The following is a 20,790-nucleotide window of genomic DNA, read 5'->3' as shown; positions in this document are numbered from 1 at the left end:
AAGAAGTCATGGCTGAATGAGGAACTTCCTCAAGAAGAAAAGAGTCCACTATACAGATGACATGATAAAACTTAAAAATTCTCAAAGGCATAATGCAAGGGAATATCTTTCCTCTCCAGAACTAAAAACAGAAAACTACAAAGTCCAGAAAACTTGAAAGCTACATTTAAATAAAATCAGAATATGTCATGACCCAAATTAAAATAAGCTCCTGTTTCTATCAGTTGATATTATCTAGTTATATGTTACATGCATAGCAATAAATAATCTATTTGACTTTGAAATATGTAATATTCCTAATCTAGTTAAAAAAATTAGCAAAAGAAAGTATGTTTCCTTGTCTAAGAGTAGAAACACTTTGGTTCGGCAGTTTTTTTTCACACAGCTAGTAAGTGAGTTCTGTATAAATTCTGATAATTATTTCAGGTTACAATTTTTACTGTATCAGGAAAACCAATATAAGTACTTTTAAATTTTAATTTAAAATGTTGGAAAGTAGAAAAGGAGAGGAATTGGATAATTGGGTGTGTGCTAACTTTTCCATCTTTTGTAACAGAAAGACAACACGTTCCTTCTAAAGTTGATAAATCCAGAAAAGAAATTACAAGCTTATCTTGTAGAGTTTCAGCTTAAGACTTCTGACCTGTAATCAAATTAGCAATGCGAAATCATGCTTTGAACTACTTCTTTCACTCTGAACACAATAGAAACCATGCTCACCAGAACGAAAACTCATTATCTCTGTGGACCAGAAAAATGAAGGATAAGTGCACTGCAGAAAACAGGACCTGAAGTGAAGAGCTTGCTTGCTAGGCTTCTGGCCTGGAAGCGGCCGAAGCAGCTACAAGTATGACTACTGTGAAGTGCCAGGAACAGAAATATACCCCATCCTGATCTCAAGAGTCTATGTATCGAATGCTGTCTCTGGGAATACTGGCTGCTGCTTTGCAGTGCAGTTGTAAATACCAGGGCTCCGATGTAAAAGAGGGAGGGTGAGTTGTCCTCAAAAAATTTTACATCAGATTTGAATATCACAACTGCAGAAACTTTCAAAAGACTGTCTTTTCTTTGTCTTTTAATAGTAGAAATAAAAGTTTTTACTCCATCGAGAAAGGATACTGTGACATATCATAATAAAACTCATCCCTTTAAGGAAATGTGGTCATTATTTTTTGTATCTTCACAACTGCATGCAAAATAAGAGTTCCCAGAGATTAATAATGCATGGCTTAATATAATAATATTACTGGATATCTTACTTGTCTTAACAGCCTAAGTGATGTGTGTTTATTAAAAATCTTCACAGCCACTTCCTCCCCTTCATAGGCTGCTCGATAAACAGATCCAAAACTGCCATCACCTTTGGAAAAGAAAATAAAGAATTTAATCTTCCCAGGCAGAAGAGCCAAACAAATTATATATCTTGTAATTATATCTGCTGTCTAGTTGAAGAAAAATCATACCCACTTGTTTCATTGACTCAATCTCCATGATTCCCCTTCTTTCTTCTACTCTACGAGTTAAGATATACCTAAAGACTTTGTCCTCGACCTTCCTGGCTTCCCTCTGTACGTGTCCTGCACCATCACCATCCACTCCTGCAGCTGCATCTGTTCCTGTGTACAGAGAACTTTCACATTTTCACCAAGAGCCATGGCCACCTCCTAAACACTGCCCAGTAAGTCCCACTTTGTGCTGGAGATTGCCACTGGTATGATCTTCCAAATCTCAATCACAGTCCATCAAAGATCACATCTGTCATCTTTCCTCCAAACTAGCTGTTATATATATCTCATAAAAACAAAGCAAGATTCATTCAGGGTTGTTCTAGAGTGAAAAGAATTATGTTAAGCCTTCACCTCCTGCCTAGCCACACATCTAGCTGGCAGTCTACTTTGTGGTCTCATTCATTGCATTCCACCCTTTCCAGGTCTTTTGGAGTCCTTGGTGCCTACTGCCTTATCTGGGGAAACTCAAGGGGATCTTGAGCTCATTACCACCAACTTATTCTACCTCTCCTGCACAATTAATTTCACTATAATTTCACTTTGGTTACATCACTCTCCTGCTCAAAACCAAATTATCCTATGTTACCTATTAAATCAAATTCAAATTCAGCCCCATATTGATAGTGTAGCCCCTAAATTCCTTTTCTAGCTCACTTCTTGGTCACATCATATTCTCTAGGCTCAAGTCTAGCACTTTTCCTCCTACTCCTAGGTAAATAGCACATCTGAGAAGGTTTTTAAAAATACTAATGGCCTGGCATGGTTGCCCAAGTCTAAAATCCCAGCTACTTGGAAGGTAGAGATTGGGGCCAGTCCAGGCAAAAAATTCATGAGCTCCCATCTCAATCAACAGAAACTAGGAAACTGTCATCCCAGCTTCATGAGAAGTATAAATAGGAGGCTCCCCAGACCCTACTTAAAAATTAAGTAAAGCAAAAATGGATGCAGGCATGACTCAAATGGTAGAGCGCCTACCTAGCAAGCACGAAGTCCTGAGCTCAAACCCCAGAACTGCAAAATAAACAAATAGAAAATAAAAACACTAATGTCTGGGCTCAAAGATTCTGATCCAAATAGTCTTAGGGGGTGCCATCACTAAGGCTTTTTCTTTTAATTTCCTGACAATAGTAATGAGCCCCCAACACTGAGAACAACGCTCTGGACAAAGCAGAATAATTGAAATGTCCTGAACTTGCTTTGTATCTGCCATTGGTACTCTTACCACACTATTCCTGATGAGCACCCCTACTTCCTCACCTCCATCTCTGAGGTGTTAGTTTGGAAAACCTAAGAGACCCAAGACAAACTGAGAACATAAAGCCAGAGAAACTGGCCATCCTCTCCCCTGACCTATAGTAAATCCTATTCATACAGTACGTAAGGCACTCATATACCCATGAGATGCACCCACTCTGTGAATATAAGTGAACAAACACAAAAAAATCTCCAAGGAAATATAACAATGTCAAGGCTTGTTATCTCAAGTGATAAAATTACGCACCTATGGGAATTTTCTACCTATTTGTGTATTTTTGAAATCTCTATAATAAGCATGTATTGTCATATATTATTTATATTCAAAGTAATCATGTTAAGATAAAATAAATTATTGCTGTGAATATATCTTGCAGCTCTAGTAGATTGTAAACATGTTAAAAAGCACTATATACCTCTTAATGCTTTTGGTATCTTCCCACTTATTCCCTCCAATACTTAATAAACACTGGATTTTTGAAAGCATTAGTTAATATTGTTGGTACTATGAGAGTTGTAGGGAGAAATGAAGGTTATAGGAACAGTTAAGCATAGGAATCAGAAATACGATTGGGTAAAAACAGGAGATGAAAAAGGGAAAGACAGCAAGTGGAAGGGAGAGAGAGAGCATGAATAGGAGAAGTGGGATGCTAATAATAGAAGCATCTTGTTTTGATAACCCACAATCTGAACAGCTATTGACAATAAAAGGAATATTTATGGGGCATAGAGAAGAAACACACACTAGGGAGATATATCCAAAGTTCAGGTGGAAGTTCTAATTTTCTAAAGCCCTTCCCTATTTGAGAATCACTGCCATATGAATATGAAGTGTGGACCATCACATCCTTCAGGCAACCAAAACAAAAACAAAGTTAAGGACTGCTACCATTTGCTTGTGACACACAGGTAGGAAAGAAAATTGAAAGCAAGGAGGCCTTTCTAACCCCATCAAATCACACCCCTGAAGGACCTTTCTATTTTGGTTCTCCAGAAAAATAATCCCTCAAAGAGGGAATTGATCCCACAACTTTTCAGACACATGCACAAACCCTACACAATCATATTTAAAAATATATATTCACAAAATAAGTCTATTAAAGTATGTCCAATTAGTCACTGTGGAACAGTTACCAGAATCTGAAAAGAGAAGAATTAAAAGAGGCCCAAAATTCAATTCTACCTAAACATCTTACTGACACAGGACAGACTTCAATAATAAAGAATGCCCAGTCCAAAATGACATGATGCAAAGGTTGAGAAACCTTGGCGCTTTCTATAAAGAAACATGGAATGTATGTGTTTCCTGATACATCAGGAAGCATTAATATGATGCTTGTGGTCCAGACAAGCCCAGACAAAAAGTGAGACCCTATCTCAAAAATAACCAGAGGAAAAAGGATTGGAGGGATGCCTCAAGTGGTAGACATTGGACTAGCAAGCACAAAGCCCTGAGTTCAAATTCTAATACAGCCAAAAAAATGCTATGGTGACAGAGAAGTGTTCTTCCTTTACTTATCCTTTTTGAAATGAGAAATGGCTATTACACTTCACTCAACCCTCCCCCATCCTTGCCAATTAGAGCTTCTGTGATAATCCCATCCTGTCTTTATCCCAGTCTATAGGAACATGCACAAAGCAAATTCCAGGTCTACAACATGCTGTTACTTTCAAATATAACATTCCAAATGAAAAACATTATATCAAATATATGAAGACACTAAAAACGTACAAAGATATATTTGTGGTATTTGAGTATTTTCTAAATTGTAAGGAGAAAAATGCATCATAGTTCTTATTCTCAAAATAAACATAGTTACCTAAGAGAAACTCTGGAGCTTGCTCAAATTCCAGCTCATCATTATTCAACATAATATTTCTAGGAAGGTCTGCCAAAATCAAGTCAGGAGCAATCTGAGATATGGGAATGGTGAGCCTTGGTTGATCCGGATTTACTAGGAGGTCTCCTGAGAAGCATGTGAAAGAGTCTTCTTTTAAAAAGAACACTTAAGGATATACATAAATTTGTGGTTTTGACTGGCAGAAAATGAACACATATTTCCTATCATCTCTCATCATCCCATTAGGTTTTCTTACCAAGCCTAGATTTTTCTAGAAGATTTGAGAAATTTTTAAACATTTAATTAGAATTTTAATAACTCATTCCTACTTTCCTCCATGAAGTAATAGAATTTGGAACTGCCTTAGACCATGTGACATCTGAGTAGAAACTTATTTATTTATTCTCTACATCTGTGAAGCAGCAGATGTTGGTAAGTTATTTCCATTAATTGCACATCTCAGTCTTCTTAACAATTCTATGAGACAGGTTTGATTAATATTTCCATTTCACAGATGAGGTTATATTATTCAAAAAGTCAGTATTCAAAGCCTAGTTTTTGAAATATGGAACACAAGATCTCACGGGTAATAAATATAATATATTTCTCTGAACTGTCACTAAAATTGAATGGATTATCTTACAACTCATACCTTACAGATAGGAATAATTTTGACATACGAACGTTACTTCACCAACAGTTTTAAAGGATCTCTTTAGAACATTTGTAAGCTGTGTCAAAGCATACCCTCTTCTGCTTTCTTCATCAAGTCATCCAGTAGGATCTTCTGATGTTCTTCACCATCATTAAAACTATATAATGCCCATTTCTTCAACAGAGTTTCTCCTTCACCACAAATATCAATCTCCAACAACCCAGGGAACCATTCTTCCATGAGAGAATCAATATGGTCCACAACTTGACCCAAAAGAATACAGCCTACATAATTCAAAACAAAGCTCATCACAAAGCTGAAAAAGAGCGAGTGGAAAGTTGTTGGGGTTGTATTGTTTTGTTTTGAGATAGGCTCTTGCCACATTTTGCAAGCTAGTCTTGAACTGCTGGGTTCAAGTGGTCCCCCACTTCAGCCTCCCAAGTAGCTGGGACTACAACTGTGTGCCACCACATATGACCATATGACTCTGGGTTTTTAATTTTGGGTTATATATATATATATATATATATATATATATATATATATACGCACACATATATATTTTAGCTTAGATTTCTTTAGTAGTACAATTCAAGGTTTTGAATTAATTTCCTTACCTTTTCTACAAGATGGGACTGTAATTTTTAAGAAACTCTCTGGTTGATTGTCTAAGACTTCGGATCCTACCAGACAATAAGCTTCAGGAGACCAATTCAAGTAGATGCCTTGTCGCCAATACATTCTGTTTGGGCGAAGAGCTCGTTCTGAAAGTTTAAATGGATCCAAATGAATACATTAATAAAAGGGAAAACTATTGCCCAGGACACAAGTAATGGAAATGGTTATGTTTGTTTTGAAAGAAAGTATTAGGCTGCTGACTAGTTCTCATCTGTATCTATTGCTATATTAAATATTGATCCTTAATTTTGCAATAAAATAAATTAATGCTCTGTAGATTTAACTAAGGTATATTTTAGGTTCATGTTTCAAATACTTTATCATTCTTAATTGGTAGATAAAGAAAATCATAAATAAATTCACATAAGTTTAAAAAAAAAGTTAAGTCATACTATGTTAAAGGTCATTCCTCAGTTTTTCAATGCACTCTAACTTAGATGTTAATTAAATTCCAAGCAAGATAAGATATTTCAGAAACCACTAATACCTTCATAAAGCTGTCTTTTGACAAAAAGAAAAAGGCTCTCTTCTCTTTGGAAGAGTACGATGTCTGTTTTTCTAGAATGAAAGCTAGCATTATAAATATCCATTTTTGTTCATTTGTTGGAAGCAGAATAGAGATATTACAGCTCCTACCCTAAATGGTCAGAACCACTTGTTACACTTATGTAAGACGCCCTCACTATGCAAAGGTCACTTCTTTGTTGTTTGTTCATGTGTGTGTTAAAATCAATGTCTCCTAGCTATTCCACCTCTTTAAATTATTGCTTCTCACTTGCTATGATATGGAAAGCAGGATACTCATAGTTGTTGGAAATGTGTCTAAAATAAAATTCAATAAGGACCTGAGGAGTGGTCTATATTAACCACGCCGAAGTCTTATAAGCTAATATTCTAAATTCAATTGCCTTCCAAACATGTAAATCTGGGAAAATGCCATGTTGTTTTCAATATTTGCTCTCTCTAAATTTTGTCTTTGTTCAATACATACCTCTTCCTGAAAGCATGTAAGATGAAATTTCAAGTAATCGATTGATTAATCTTGACCAAAATCCCATTGGAAAATAGGGCATTTCATATAGCCGAATGATAATTTCAGAGTTCTCACAATGGGGAAGCTCTATCACAGGTCTGTGGTCAGACAAACTAAAGAAAAAAGAATACTCTCATTACATAACTTTAGAAAACATCCAACCATATTTACCAAAAGGTTTTACTGCTTGGATTTGATGAAGATAACTATTCCAAGCAATTGTACTCATTTTTATAAAATTCTCTTGCTACATGATCTTCCTACATCAAAAATTCAATGATCATTAAATAATTCAAATGCATGCTCTGATATAGTAGACACATTTTTCAGCAATCCTATGTACAATAATAAATTATTGCAGTTAGATATGCATAAACAAATATTTAGGCTACATAAAACTTGAGGAAAATACATGTCCTCAAAAAAGTATACATCTATATTTATAATTGGTTGTCATCCATCAATCAATATGATTTATACTTTCAACATCACATTACTTTATAACATTTCCAAGTTGCTTATACAGCAATAAGAAAAATTTCTACAATACAGGGCTAAAACTTAGGCCTCTATTGTTATGCCATAAATTCTTTTAAAATTCTGCTGAAAACTCACTATCTGCCCCAAACTTCTGTTAAAGAATAGCTTTCTTATTGCCATGTAAGGATACACACACAAACACACACCATTCCAATTTTTACGTTCATTAAATAACATATACAATGCTAAGCCAAGAAAACAATTATATTCATAGAATAATTCACTATATCTTTGAAGTGTCAAATGCAGTGTTTTCATTAAAAGTACCTACATTAGTAGAAAGTTCAAAAAGAAGCGAAAAAAAAAGTTAATACATCTATGGTAGAATAAGGTTACTTTAACAATTAAAATAATGTAAGAGATGATGAAGTTCCACAGAGAAATGAAAAATTTAAGGTTTGTTTTACCTGCTTGGAACCAGCAAATATTCTTCTCCTATTGGCAAGGCAATCTGGAATTTTTCTAGGAGTTTAAAGTACTGTGTCATGTAGTTCTTCGGAAATCTCCTTTTCTTTGAAAGAAATTTTTCCACATCTCTACGTGAAATAATTCCCTTTGGATGTTTTGGACAGCCTTCCACTTTTACTGTCAAAATCTAAAAGATTTAAACTCATAAGTGATCTCTTTCTGAAATGTTTCTAATTTAAAGTATTTCATGTCTTTTTGCTCAGCGAAAGTGATGAGAATAATTTGTCCAGTACAACACAGTACCTGATTTCTCTAGCAGCCATCTAGCCCAGAAAACCAGTGGGGTGTCACCTTCAGAAAAACATTTTTTAAAGGAGGAAATTCACATCATAATTTATTGGGATTCTCTGAAACCCACAAACCTATCACTAATATATTCCTAAGGATATCATCTTCCAGACTGTTAACTCTTACAAGTTTGCAGTAGAAATATTACTTGACATTTATATCACAGGAGAGGGTTTCCATCAGTGAGAGGAGATTAGCAAGAGAGAAATTCTCAAAGTAACTACTGCATTTGGCTGCATGACACTTGCAGAGTTTGGATCAGAAGGTCTGGAGTGAGGTTTTATAACCATGCAGCCTGAATGATTCCAGTACAAAGACCTATTTTGGGTTTTGATCACCATCATAGAAGTTAAGAATCTGAATAGAAATCAAATTAACCTAGTGCAAATTCAGGCTCTATTACTAGTTATGTGACCTTGGGAAAGACCTTCTCTGTAAAATGAGATGGTAAAAGTAGCTGTCTCTTAGATGGCTTTGAAAACAAAGTAAGAGAACACACATGTAAAGCTTGGAAAGCGCATATGACAATTTTTAGTATAAGTCATATTATATACATATTCCAATTTATTTTATTTAGCAAATTTTTAAAGCATAAAATATGCTTAATTTTCTTTAGAACATCTATAATGTTTAAAGGTCTTTTAAAATAGATATAAACATTTTTGTTGTCATCTACTTGAGTGAAATATTAAATTGTAAAATCCTTAGGTTGGAGGTCTTGTTTTACACAGCTCTATATTTATAGTTTGCATGTGTAATGTTTACTGTATTTACTGAATCAATGAATGTGACTGACTGAACATATTGGTATCAAATTACAAGCCATCAAATCATAAAAGTTGTATTTAAAGATTTCTCTCACACTGTGTACTTTATGGCAGTGCCAGATTGCTCTTAAAATGTAAGTAATACAAATTATTTACTGCATTAGTTTTTTTTAAGTGCTAAGATCTTTTCTGTTGTGACAATTTACTGTGTCCAACTATGCTTTATATTTTCTTTGTAGCATTCTGTGCCAACTGAAATCCTACGTTTGTTTGCTATTTTCTTTTATTTGAATGTCAGCTCTGAGTGCACAAACTGTTTGTGCCATAATCCCAGCACTACAATAATATATAGGACATGGAAGATATAAACAAATATTGTTGAAAGGGTGAATTTTGAGAAAATGTGATCTGGAGCATTTTTATCCTCAGGTTAGATTTGTAAGAACTGGAGTCAAACTACTCCAGTTGGTTGGAAACCCTGACTCTACCTCTGTTTGAATGTGTACCTTTGGATAAATTATCAACTTCTTTGTCCATCTTTAACATAGAAGCTAACATAATACCATTTAAAAGTTGCTGTGAGAATTAAATAAGATCATCTTTGAAAAGCACATATTAATGTTAGTCAGTTTCTACTTAGTTTTTTATTTTACTTAGACAAGTTGATTTTAAAAGTAATCTGTGCTTTATTTTTCTAGTAGATCTACGGTGTGCTCTGACTAGTAGTACCAGATATTTCTGAAGATGGACATTAATAATTTTCTTCTCCCTATATAAGTGTGCTATTCAATCCAATGAGAAAAAATGGAGTTCATTTCCCCTTCCCTTAAATCTTGGATTATGGTTGCTCTGGTTACTAGAATGGTGCAGAATTGACATTTTGCCAGTTCTGAGCCTAACTTTTAAGAGCACTGGCAACTTCTGTTACAAGGTGGTAGGCTCCAACTACCCTGTGATGGCCATGCTATAAGGAAGCCCATTTTAGTCATCTGAGAGGCTACATGAAGAAGCACAACACAACCCAGAATGTGAATGGAGTCACTCTTTTTGGACTTTCCAACACAGCTCAATGACTGAAACCAAATGAATGACCCATGCCAACACCATGTGGAGCACAGCAACTGAGCTGAACCTTAATCAACTCACAGAACAGTAGATACATTCTTTGTGTTTTAATCTTACAAGGTTGAGGATGACTTGTTACACAGCAATAAAATTTGAAACACTGACTTACTCTGTTGCCTTTAAAAGACCTCCCAATATTTCCTCAACCTTAGCTCATCTGGCTAACTTACTTTCTTACTCAAAGAAAAAGAAGTCTCCTCTGAATTTCCCCCACATATTTTATCAAGATGAAAGCACCAAGCAAGCTTGTTAATGCTCCACCTGATTAATTCAATAGATCCCTTTCATATCTCTTTCATCATACAGTTAAATGAGTTTTGCAAACTTCTCCCTGCCTTGACAGAACCTTGCTTAATAAGTTTAGTGACCAAACAGCTCAGGGCACATAGAAAGTGTGTGGCCTCATTTGACCTTCTGCACTGTGAAACTGTTCCTGCCCTTATCTTGATGATTCATGGAGGTGAATATCCTTATTTATTTTTGCTGATGAGAGTCAGTAAAGTCACTCTTGTTTTCTCTTGGTTATTTAGAGCTTTCATTCTCTTTAAACCTAAGTGAAAATGACATTATATTTTAATTTATCAGCATAAATAAAAATGATGGCATTTATTTTTTAAGTTAATAAGTTTACATTATTTTACTGACATTTAAAATCTGTCTTTCACAATAACTTTGAGCTGTTCAAATTCTTGAGTTAATGTTCACTTAAATTCATGTGGTAATACTAAGACTATGCTAAAGAACATTCATGGAATTCTAACTTTATTATTCCAAAGAATCTTCAGGAATTTCACTATGATCAATATAGAAGTCTGCTTTTCTTTTCTTTCCTCTCACTCTTCTTTTTTTCTTAAAAAAAGAGAATGGTTCTGATGCCACCCTCTTCCTTATTCTACTCAATACGATATGTTCACCCTTATGTTATACACATCAAATGTCCCAAAGTCACATGAAAATATCACTTTTGGAGAGAGCCACATTAGCTTTTTCCTGCCTATGTAGAGTTTCTGACTGCTGACAAGAAGACCTATAGGGTATATGTAAAATGCTTATCGGCAGACAAGATACATCTACCTTTTCTTATTTGACTCCATAGCTGACACACTTTCCAAATTGCATGAGTACATCTTCATAGTTTTGAGGGTTTTTACTTCCTAAAATAACACTCCTTAAATTACCACATTGCACAAATATAAAAACATTTACCATTCAATTACACTGAATTACAGAAGCAATACAGAAGAAAATATTGTTATTATCCTTGTTTCACAAATGAAGGAACAAAGGCTAGGGCATTAAGAAGTGTTAGAAAGTATTTTGAAGAGATTTAAATGTATATCAAGCTGGCTCTAGACCATGTACCCTTGACCACAATATTCTGCTTGCTCCATTATCATTGACTAGATGAGGAAAGCCAAACTTTCCATGGCATATGTAAAAAAGGATGAAAATCACAGTTAAAAATATCTACCAAAATAGTAAAAACAAACATAATACAATTAAATGCCATTACACTGTTATTCCAATATGCTCTCAAGTTCCATAGTATAGGATTTAGCCTAAACAGAATTCCCTCTGCAAATTACCTCCCTTTTTGTCCTTACATGGAATCTAAGAGCTACTATCCAAGATTATTTTAGGGAATTTAATTTACATTAAGGCTTAATTGGAAAAGATATCTCTAATATAAGATTATCTAATCATTTTAGTGACTCAGGGAGCCACATGCAAAACTGTAAATTATGCTCATAAACAAAATAATTGCCAATAAGCACTAATGCTGGAGACATCCTCCCTGAATTCACCTCAGAATGATTAAGCAAGACATAGTAGTTCTCAAGTGGGATGATTTTGTGCCCCCTGACACTATTAGATAAAGTCTAAGCACATTTTACTTCTCAATCTGGGAGAGTACAACTAGCATCTAGAAAGCAGAGACCAAACAAATCCTGCCATCATCCTACAATGTGCAATAAAAATTAGGTCAAGAGTAATGAATTTGAGGAATCCTGAGCTAGTGTGTCCTGCTTGGGTGGTTTACTATGATAAACCTACAGAGAAAGATTATTATAACTAATTGATATAAATATATTGGTCATTGATTATCATTGTGAAAGTAAATTATTTCCATATGAAATATAGATTGAGAAAAAGATAGCCATTACCACCACTATCCATAGTTTTCAAAAGTGTCAACTCAGACCAGTCCACTTAAGAGTCAAAATGACCCTCCATGCTATCTAGGTAGAGGTTTTAGATGCCAGCAATGCAATCTTCTCACGTGTTAACCCCCCAAGGACTTTCTCAAAGCCTTTATTTAATCACCTAAGCCAATAACCACACCAAAGGTATCATCAGGATCTAAAAAAGCAGCATGAAACAGAGTGGTACAGACCTATCTGTGACTTAGAAATGAAGACATGAAAGATATCTTCCCTTCTTCCATGAAGCTCTTTAGACAGTCTTTTCTGTGAAGTATTCTATAGTTTTCTATACTTACAGTAGATTCTGCCTTAACTGAACACAAACACTGAAATGTTCAAGGCTCTGAGTGCTCTCTCTTCTGCTCTCCAATCACTACCCTCTTTCCCCCAAAATGTAAGACACTAACCTGCGCCATGACTTTACATAGCCACTTGGGTTCCACAAAATATAAGTCACTTAACTGTAGTGCTGGGTCTTGAAAATGAAGAAGGACCCCTGCAATAAAAATTCATCAAACCATGAAAAATGGAATCTAGATCATACAAATATCAAAGAGTTTTAGAGAGAGTCTACTCCAATTACCTCATCTTACAGATGAGAAACCTGAAGTATAGTTACTAGCAGAAGTGGGACCTATGTTCCCAACTCTGAAGTCCCAGTGTTATAAAGAAATATTTTTGAGTTATACAACCTGGTAATGTATAAGTACATCTGAGGTACTGGCATGCACTGAAGAGTACATGCTTACAAATAAATAGAAATTCATAATTTTCTTTATAGCTTCCTATGTATAGTACAAAGACACATTATTTTAAGATAAGTAAGAACCAACATATTTTAACATATCTGATTTAAGAATAATGGAGAATGGGAATAGATTATAATCCACATGGAGATATTTTTCATACAACAGAATACAGGAGTCTAAAGCAACTTCCCAGCCACTTACACTAGTACTACAAATTGACTCAGGAGTCTTTAGCAAGGTGATGTGGTTTTCACTAGGAAATCAATGTGTGGCACAACAGAGGAAGACCTGACACTCTGGAGCAACACTGTCTCAAGCAGCCTTCAACTCTAGGTGGCCCAGTGAAACAAATGCATTAGTAATTGTTCCTTAAAGTGTAGAAATAACTTTCACTCACTAAATTCATTTGATACTATGAAAGGATATGGCTACACTCAGGCCATATGTTTTAATTCCTGCTAGGCATTCTTTCCCTACTTTGTCCTTGAGATGTTTTCTAAATTTATTTTCTGATGACATGATGTATGATTTAACAATCATGCATGTGATGATCCCCCAAAAGAAAGTCAATGTCCTATTTAAGAATTTTATAAACATTCTCTTTGATTTTGAATATAGATTCTATATAACATTCAGACACATCTTTACAAATTACTATGACCCAGCACTGAAAAAGGAAATATGAAACAGCACACAAACCTGATTCATTTAGGAAATGAACTGCATGAGGAAGCTCATTTTCATCTAACTGCAGCTGATTTTCTTTCACCAGTTGTAGTAATCGTTTCCGGTCAATTACAGGAAATTCAATTGGCACATTTTTACGCTCAGATAAAATGATTTTCTCAAGTTCTACGTAGCAGTCTGGAATTAGCTGCCCAACAACAGGCTGATCTCGGATCTGTGAAATTGCAAATGACAAGCTATAAAAATCTGTTTAAATTAGGCATTTATCTGGAGGTTGGTAAATTCAGTGCCAATAATTTTTACAGAAATTCAAAAGTATACTTTTGAATAAAATTGAAATATGAGGTGTAGCTATCTAAATTCTAATGAATAGAGGCTAAAACTGAAATAAGAAAATTTAGGGATACAGAGGCCAATTTGGAGAGTACTATCAAATAAAATAGCATGGACATATACATTTAATTATCTCAAAATTCCATAGCAAAAACCAAGACAAATCACTAATCATAACAGAAGGATTTTCTAAAGTGTTAAGTTTCTATGCTATAGATATGTTTGCATAAGACATCAACAAGTATTACAAGAGTTTTAGATATTATTTATTAGATAAAAATATCATATCCAGAGGTAAAGCATCAAATTTTATGCTTGTTATTTAGAAAATGTTATGGTGGTAGGCTGTAAATATCAGGTAGTAGGCTGTAAATATCAACAGTTAAAGGTAGACACACAAAATCTTCTCTTCCAAGTTATGATTTTTCATGGAAACTTGAACTTGGAAAAATGAAAATTCATCTAAATACCAATAGTTCTGACATAAAAGGGTGATCATTTGTCTATTGATCTTAGAATCTAATCACTGTCTATTGAGAAACATATGAAGTAAGATTTTAAAAGAATGGTCTTAAGACAATTTCTACAATAGATATATTTTCCAAACATTTTTTTCTTGAAAATTTAATTTTAAAGAGAACTGCATCTCTAACAATAGTAACCAAAATGCTTTCAAAAGCCACAAGAGGGCAAACTCTCCCCATTTCTGAATCCCAAAAAATATATATTCGTTTTATCTGACAATACTTATTGAAATTTCTACTTAAATTCTTACTCATTACAAATAGAAACTAGGTCTTCTTCAGCTCACACTAACACAAAAAATGTACTTGTTCTTTTCCAACTGTTTCTGGAACACTAAGGAGCCTGATTGTCAGTAGTCTCACGATGACTTCCATATTTACCTGCAAATGGGCATTTGAAAAATTGTGTTCATGTATCCCTGACCCCAGAAAGTTAAATACAATTCTATTAACCTCAATTTTTCATATTTCTTCTCTTCATTTCTTATAAATGAAGACGAAAAAGAACTTCAGTTTGAAATTCATGTTTTAATCCAAGGGAGAAAACCAATATACAAAAGCAAGTGAAGGTTTCACAGGTAGCAAATCAAATTGAGAGGGGATGAATTGTATAGGGCTAGATCACAGGCCAGGAGAGGCTGCCTGCTCTGATAATGGACTGGAGAGTACTGAAAGGGGTTTTGGTGGCATTGACCCAAAAAAAAATTTATTGTAAAAAAATCTGCATAGACATGTTTATGAAGATGGGATAAGATTAAACAAGACCCAAGATAAAATGAAAAGACAAATGAGAAAGAGGAAAAAGAAGAAGACCATCTCTGACACACTCAAAGTTGTTATTTGAAGCAGGTTGAAGCACCCCAGGAGGAAAGAACACTCAAGTTCCTGCAGGCTCACTAATCATGGGCCAACTGAAAGAATAACTATTCTTCAAAGCAACTCAATAGGTTTTCAAATAAACATGCTAGAATGATGCATGCATCAGGAATATACATTTCTTGAAATACTACTGTCACTTCTCTTATTTTACTTCCTTGTATAGAGCTGTCTTCAAGTTATCTTACAAGTGCCAGAAGAAACTTAGTCTAATTGATTGACCAGGATATCCTTCTATCTGATAAAAGGAGTATTAATCCAGCTTAATGAACTAACCACATCACCTATAGACTTTACTTCAAATGAATTTTGAAAATTCAGGCGTTTTCAAAACAAACTCATCTTCCAATGAGTCTTTAAAATATGAGTCTTTTAAAATACATGATACATACTTTGATAGCAATGGAAAAAAAGGGAAAGCTATTAAAATATTCTTAGTAACAACAAAATTATTTAAGTACAGGTATAGTCTCAGAAAAAAAAATCCATATAAACAGATTGATTGCATGAGTACATTTTGCATATTTGTTTTTAAAAGAAGTCATATTAGCCTCTAATCATTATGTCCCAAAAAAGAGTGAAAAATTCTTCAAATACAAAATACTACTCTGACAGAAAATGCCACTAGTAATCCTCTGTCAGGAAAACATTTTATTAACTAATAAATATGTGCTAAGAGATAATAAGCATACAAATTCTGTGCCTGTACACAACAAAGATCTACACATTTTAAAATGTTTCATTGAGTTTTAGATAGGAGCATAAACTGCAGAAATGGAACAGAATTCCCAACATGGAATTATAGTCACAGTGACCATATGATTTATGATTCAAACTGGAATGTTTTTAAGACTGTAGTGGGTCAGCGTTAATAATTATACTGGGACTGCCCAGGTCAAATAGGGCTCTATTAGAAGCCACGGTCATGATCATTAGTGCTAATGAGCTAAGACAACAGAGATAAAATGAGATTCGCCATTATGTCTGTCCTATTGACCTATCCAGAGTGTTTTCAGCACAGTTTGCACCATGCTTCCATTAGAGCCAGGGAAGATTTCTTTTTCCTGTAAGTATTCAAAGAGTATCCTCCCCTAGGGACTAATTTATTTGGCTTTGGCTTACCAGAAGAGAATTTTTGGAATTTAAAACCTAAGTCCTAAAATAAAAACCTAGTTCATTAATAAGTAATTATTTAGACATTTCTGGAAACTAAATTAATGGTCTTGAAGACTAAATGAAAGAATTGTCTCACACAGTGAGAGAAGAAAAATGGAATGGCAATCACAAACAGTCATAAAGGAGCCACTCCACTGAAAAATGTGCATAAAATAAGAACGCTGAAAGAAAGAAGCAGATGGAGAAGCAAGAGTCAAAGAATTATAGAGGACAGATGATCCCAAGTCCCCAGTATTTTACTTTTGTCCTTTTTACTGAATTACTATGACAGGAAGTTGGTAGAGAAAGGGTGTCAGAAGCATCTTCTCTCTTAGGAATACTTTCTGTGATACAGAAACATTCTCTTAGTCTCTCTCAGGATTCTACAGTCATTTTCACCCAGATTTCTATGAATTACAAATCAGGTCTAATATAAATGAGCAATTTTAAAATCAAAAGCACTCTAATAATTCTAAGAGCCATGAAAATCCCTAATTTTAAAATAATTGCTGTCTTCTCAAGACTTCTGACAGTTCCAAGCAGTCTTGTGATGTGAGAATTAATAAACTATATTTATTTATCAGCCTACAGTAGGCACAAACCCTGTTACCTTGAAATTAAGACTCTCATTTATGATGGTTTTCCGAAGTTTTGCCAATGCATCAGACTCCTCGGTGGCGTTCACAAAGTGGTAATCTCGGATTGCAGGGAACCCTCGCTTATTCAAGAGTTCCTTGGTGATTTTACCTATGCAAGCTTTGCGTTGCTTCTCATCAGAAATATCCAAGTGTGTGCCCACAAGAATCACAGGCGACGAAGAAGCCCGGGCCTAGAAAGACAGACACACAATAATTCTGTGTTTGCTTTAAAGCATACTTGTTTACATTTCTGCTGACATTTGCTTTCTATGAAATTCAGTTGAGCAGTAGTGAGAAACACAGACTTTAGAAGAAAATAACTCTTTGTTCTTGCTGTGGTTTGCATGTTCCCTCAAAGTATACATGCTGGAAACTCAGAGAACGGTGCTGACAGATGGGAGCTCTATGAGGGAGTTAGGTCATTAGGGCTGAGCCCTCATAAATGCATTAATACTGTTATGGCAGGAGTATATTCCTGGCAAAAGGATGAGTTTGATTTCCTTCCCTTCTCTGTGTGTGTGTGTGTGTGTGTGTGTGTTTCCCTGCCCTTTTTCCTTCCACTGTGGGCCAATGCAGTGAGAAGCCCTCACAAGATGCCAGTCCCAAAATCATGGACTTCCCAGCCCCCAGAACTATGAGAAATAAATCTTTGCTCCTCATAAATTATCCAGCTTCAGGGATTCTGACTAAGACACTACCATAAACCTAAAAAAACATATAACCTTAAGACATTTAAAAGGTTATTTTTATGCTGGTAATGGTGGTACTTGCCTGTAATCCCATCTACTTGGGAGGTGGAGATAAGAAGATCTCAGTTTGAGTCCAGCCCAGACAAAAAGCAAGGCTCCATCTCAAAAACAATCTATGAGTGATGATGAATGCCTATAATTCCAGCTATTTAAGAGGTGGTGAATCATAGGCTTGAGGACACCTCCCAGGTAAAGTTAGCATGAGACCCTGTCTAAAAAGCAAATTAAAAGCAAAACGACTACGGGCATGGATTTCTAGCAACTGTGAGGCCCTGAGTTCAATCCCTAGTACTGCCAAAAAAAAAAGTTATTTTTATGCCCCTTCATCATCCAATTCTTATCACTTTTCAGGTGGTCTGCACAACAGAAGTAGTGCAGTTTTTTTTCTTTTAATTTTAATGCTTAACAGGTTATTTGTTAAGTATGCTTCTACACGAAACAAGCATTCAACCCCCTCCTCCAAATTATCTGGGAAATTTGGGAAATTCCTCTCCTAAATTCACTTGAAAGCCATTCAATTTAGAGTCTACAATGAAAGAAAAGTAGCCACGAAAACAAGTGTCACTTTCTCTATAATATCTGTCCATGTTGCTGGGTATATATGTCATAATATGTCATAATAAACTCAAGAAGAGAAGGGCTAGCGAAGTGGTTTAAGTGTCACCTCCCCCAGTGTGCTTGGAAAGGGAAAAGCTTATAGCAGTGGCAGTCTCGCCCAGGAGAACTCTAAGTAAACAAAGCCTGAGGGGCCAGGTGAGTGTTAAGCTCACTCCTGAGATCTGAATAAATAAAGCCTCCAGCAACAGCAGGCTGACAGCAGCGGGCATGTGAGCCACAGCCTCAGATAGCCATTCACAGAACTGTATCCAGACCATTTTTTTTTTCTCTCCCTTCCTTTGATGAGACAACAACCTAACTACACCTGCATGCTGAAAAACTTACTGGAACTGTATTGCATTTGAATTTGGGACACTGTGGTGTTTTTCTGTTTTGTTTTCTTTGGTTTGGTTTGGTTTGGTTTTTCTCCCCTTTGAAGAGACAACGACAGAACTACTTCTGAGAAACCATCTCCAGGATCGGAGGCTGATGGATGAACACCAAAATTATTAAGACTGAAACTTTATTGCATTTGAACTTGGAGATTTTTCTTTTTTTCTTAATTATTATATTTTATGCATTTTTTTATTTACTTTTTTTCAATTCTTTCTCCGTCTCTCTAATGCCTGTTCAGCTTACAGTTGGTTAGTACACTACTCTGTTTATATTTTTGAAACTTTTTTGGTTATTTCTTTGTTTAGTTTTTTGTTTGTTTATTTGTTTTTCCCTTTTTCTTTAACTTTTTTGCTTTCCATCTCCTCTCACCCTTCCATTCTAAATATCACCAGTGTTATTATTACAAGCTAGAAAATACTTAATTGCACACAGCACAGGGATAATAACAACACCAAGGTCAATGATGGGAAGACAGAAAAAACAGGGAAACCAGTTTTCCCACAGCAAAAAATTAGTACAGGAACCACAGGGAAATGAAGAAAACAGACACTCAGATACAGACTCCAACAAAATGAAGATAAACTATGTCAAAGAACCCAATAAAGCCCACAAGAATAACGTAAAAGAAGACATACTACAGGTACTCAATGAGAATTTTATAGATGATACTGGATAGGGTCAACCAAAATGTACAGGAGACACTCAAGACATTCCAAAACAACAAAAATAGAGAATTTGAAAAAGCACAAGAAGAAATAAAAGAAACCATAGAAGCACTGCATAAACACCAAAGTGAAACAAAGAGCATGACTAATAAAGAGATAAATGAACTCAGGACAAAAATAGACAACATTAAAAAGGAAGGGACTCAGGATATGGAAAACCTCAGAAAAAAGAATGAAACAGAATTGCAAAACACAATGGAAGGCCAATCCAGCAGAATAGAACAAACAGAAGACAGAATCTCAGAACTCGAAGATGAAAAGGTAATTAAAGGAAAAACCGAAGAACTATTAATTAAACAACTCAAGACCTGTGAAAAGAAAATGCAAGAACTCACCAACTCCATCAAAAGACCAAACCTGAGAATCATGGGCATTGAAGAAGGAAAAGAGGTGCAAGCAAAGGGAATGTGTAATATATTCAAAAAAATAATAACATAAAATTTCCCAAATCTAGAGAAATCTATTACTATACAGATGCAAGAGGCTTCCAGAACACCAAACAGACCAGATCAAATGGAAATATCCCATGGCATATCATCATAAAAACAACAAGTACAGAAACTAGGGAAAGAATATTGAAGGCTGTAAGAGAGAAAAACAAATAACATACAAAGGTAAACCCATCAAAATCACAGCAGACTTCTCAACAGAAACATTAAAAGTAAGAAGAGCTTGGGGTGAGATCTTCCAGGCACTGAGTGAAAATAACTTCAACCCCAGGATACTCTACCCAGCAAAACTATCATTCAATATAGATGGGGCAATAAAAGTCTTCCATGATAAGCAGAAACTAAAACAATATATGACCACAAAGCCACCACTACAAAAGATTGTTCAAGGGATTCTACACACAGAAAGTGAAACCCAACATAACCATGAAAGAGCAGGCAGCAGCAAATTACATGAAAAGAAAAAGCAAGAAAGTAGACAGTAACCTCAACATAGGTACACACAACTAAACCTTCAAACAATTAAGACAACTAAATGACAGGAATCACCA

The 20,790-nt window shown here is 35.1% G+C and overlaps 1 protein-coding gene across 6 annotated transcripts in view; it reads right to left on the bottom strand.

Moving 5' to 3' along the window:
- Lrrk2 (leucine rich repeat kinase 2) overlaps positions 1 to 20,790 on the bottom strand; it is a 135,961-nt gene that overhangs the window by 33,279 nt on the left and 81,892 nt on the right. For 4 of the 6 annotated variants that reach the window (XM_074083131.1, XM_074083132.1, XM_074083134.1 and 1 more), the window contains 10 exons: positions 17,296 to 17,514; positions 13,810 to 14,011; positions 12,769 to 12,857; positions 7,917 to 8,104; positions 6,928 to 7,082; positions 5,876 to 6,022; positions 5,351 to 5,542; positions 4,583 to 4,729; positions 1,464 to 1,616; positions 1,260 to 1,360 (listed from right to left, as the gene is read on the bottom strand). In XM_074083131.1, coding sequence (XP_073939232.1) covers positions 1,260 to 1,360; positions 1,464 to 1,616; positions 4,583 to 4,729; positions 5,351 to 5,542; positions 5,876 to 6,022; positions 6,928 to 7,082; positions 7,917 to 8,104; positions 12,769 to 12,857; positions 13,810 to 14,011; positions 17,296 to 17,514 — 1,593 coding nt within the window. The remainder of the gene's footprint in view (positions 1 to 1,259; positions 1,361 to 1,463; positions 1,617 to 4,582; positions 4,730 to 5,350; positions 5,543 to 5,875; positions 6,023 to 6,927; positions 7,083 to 7,916; positions 8,105 to 12,768; positions 12,858 to 13,809; positions 14,012 to 17,295; positions 17,515 to 20,790) is intronic. The other 2 variants (XM_020186217.2, XM_020186218.2) reach the window with 1 other exon arrangement.

The sequence above is a fragment of the Castor canadensis genome, chromosome 8 (assembly GCF_047511655.1).
Source record: "Castor canadensis chromosome 8, mCasCan1.hap1v2, whole genome shotgun sequence".
NCBI lineage: Eukaryota > Metazoa > Chordata > Mammalia > Rodentia > Castoridae > Castor > Castor canadensis.
This window is presented reverse-complemented; position numbering and strand designations above follow the sequence as displayed.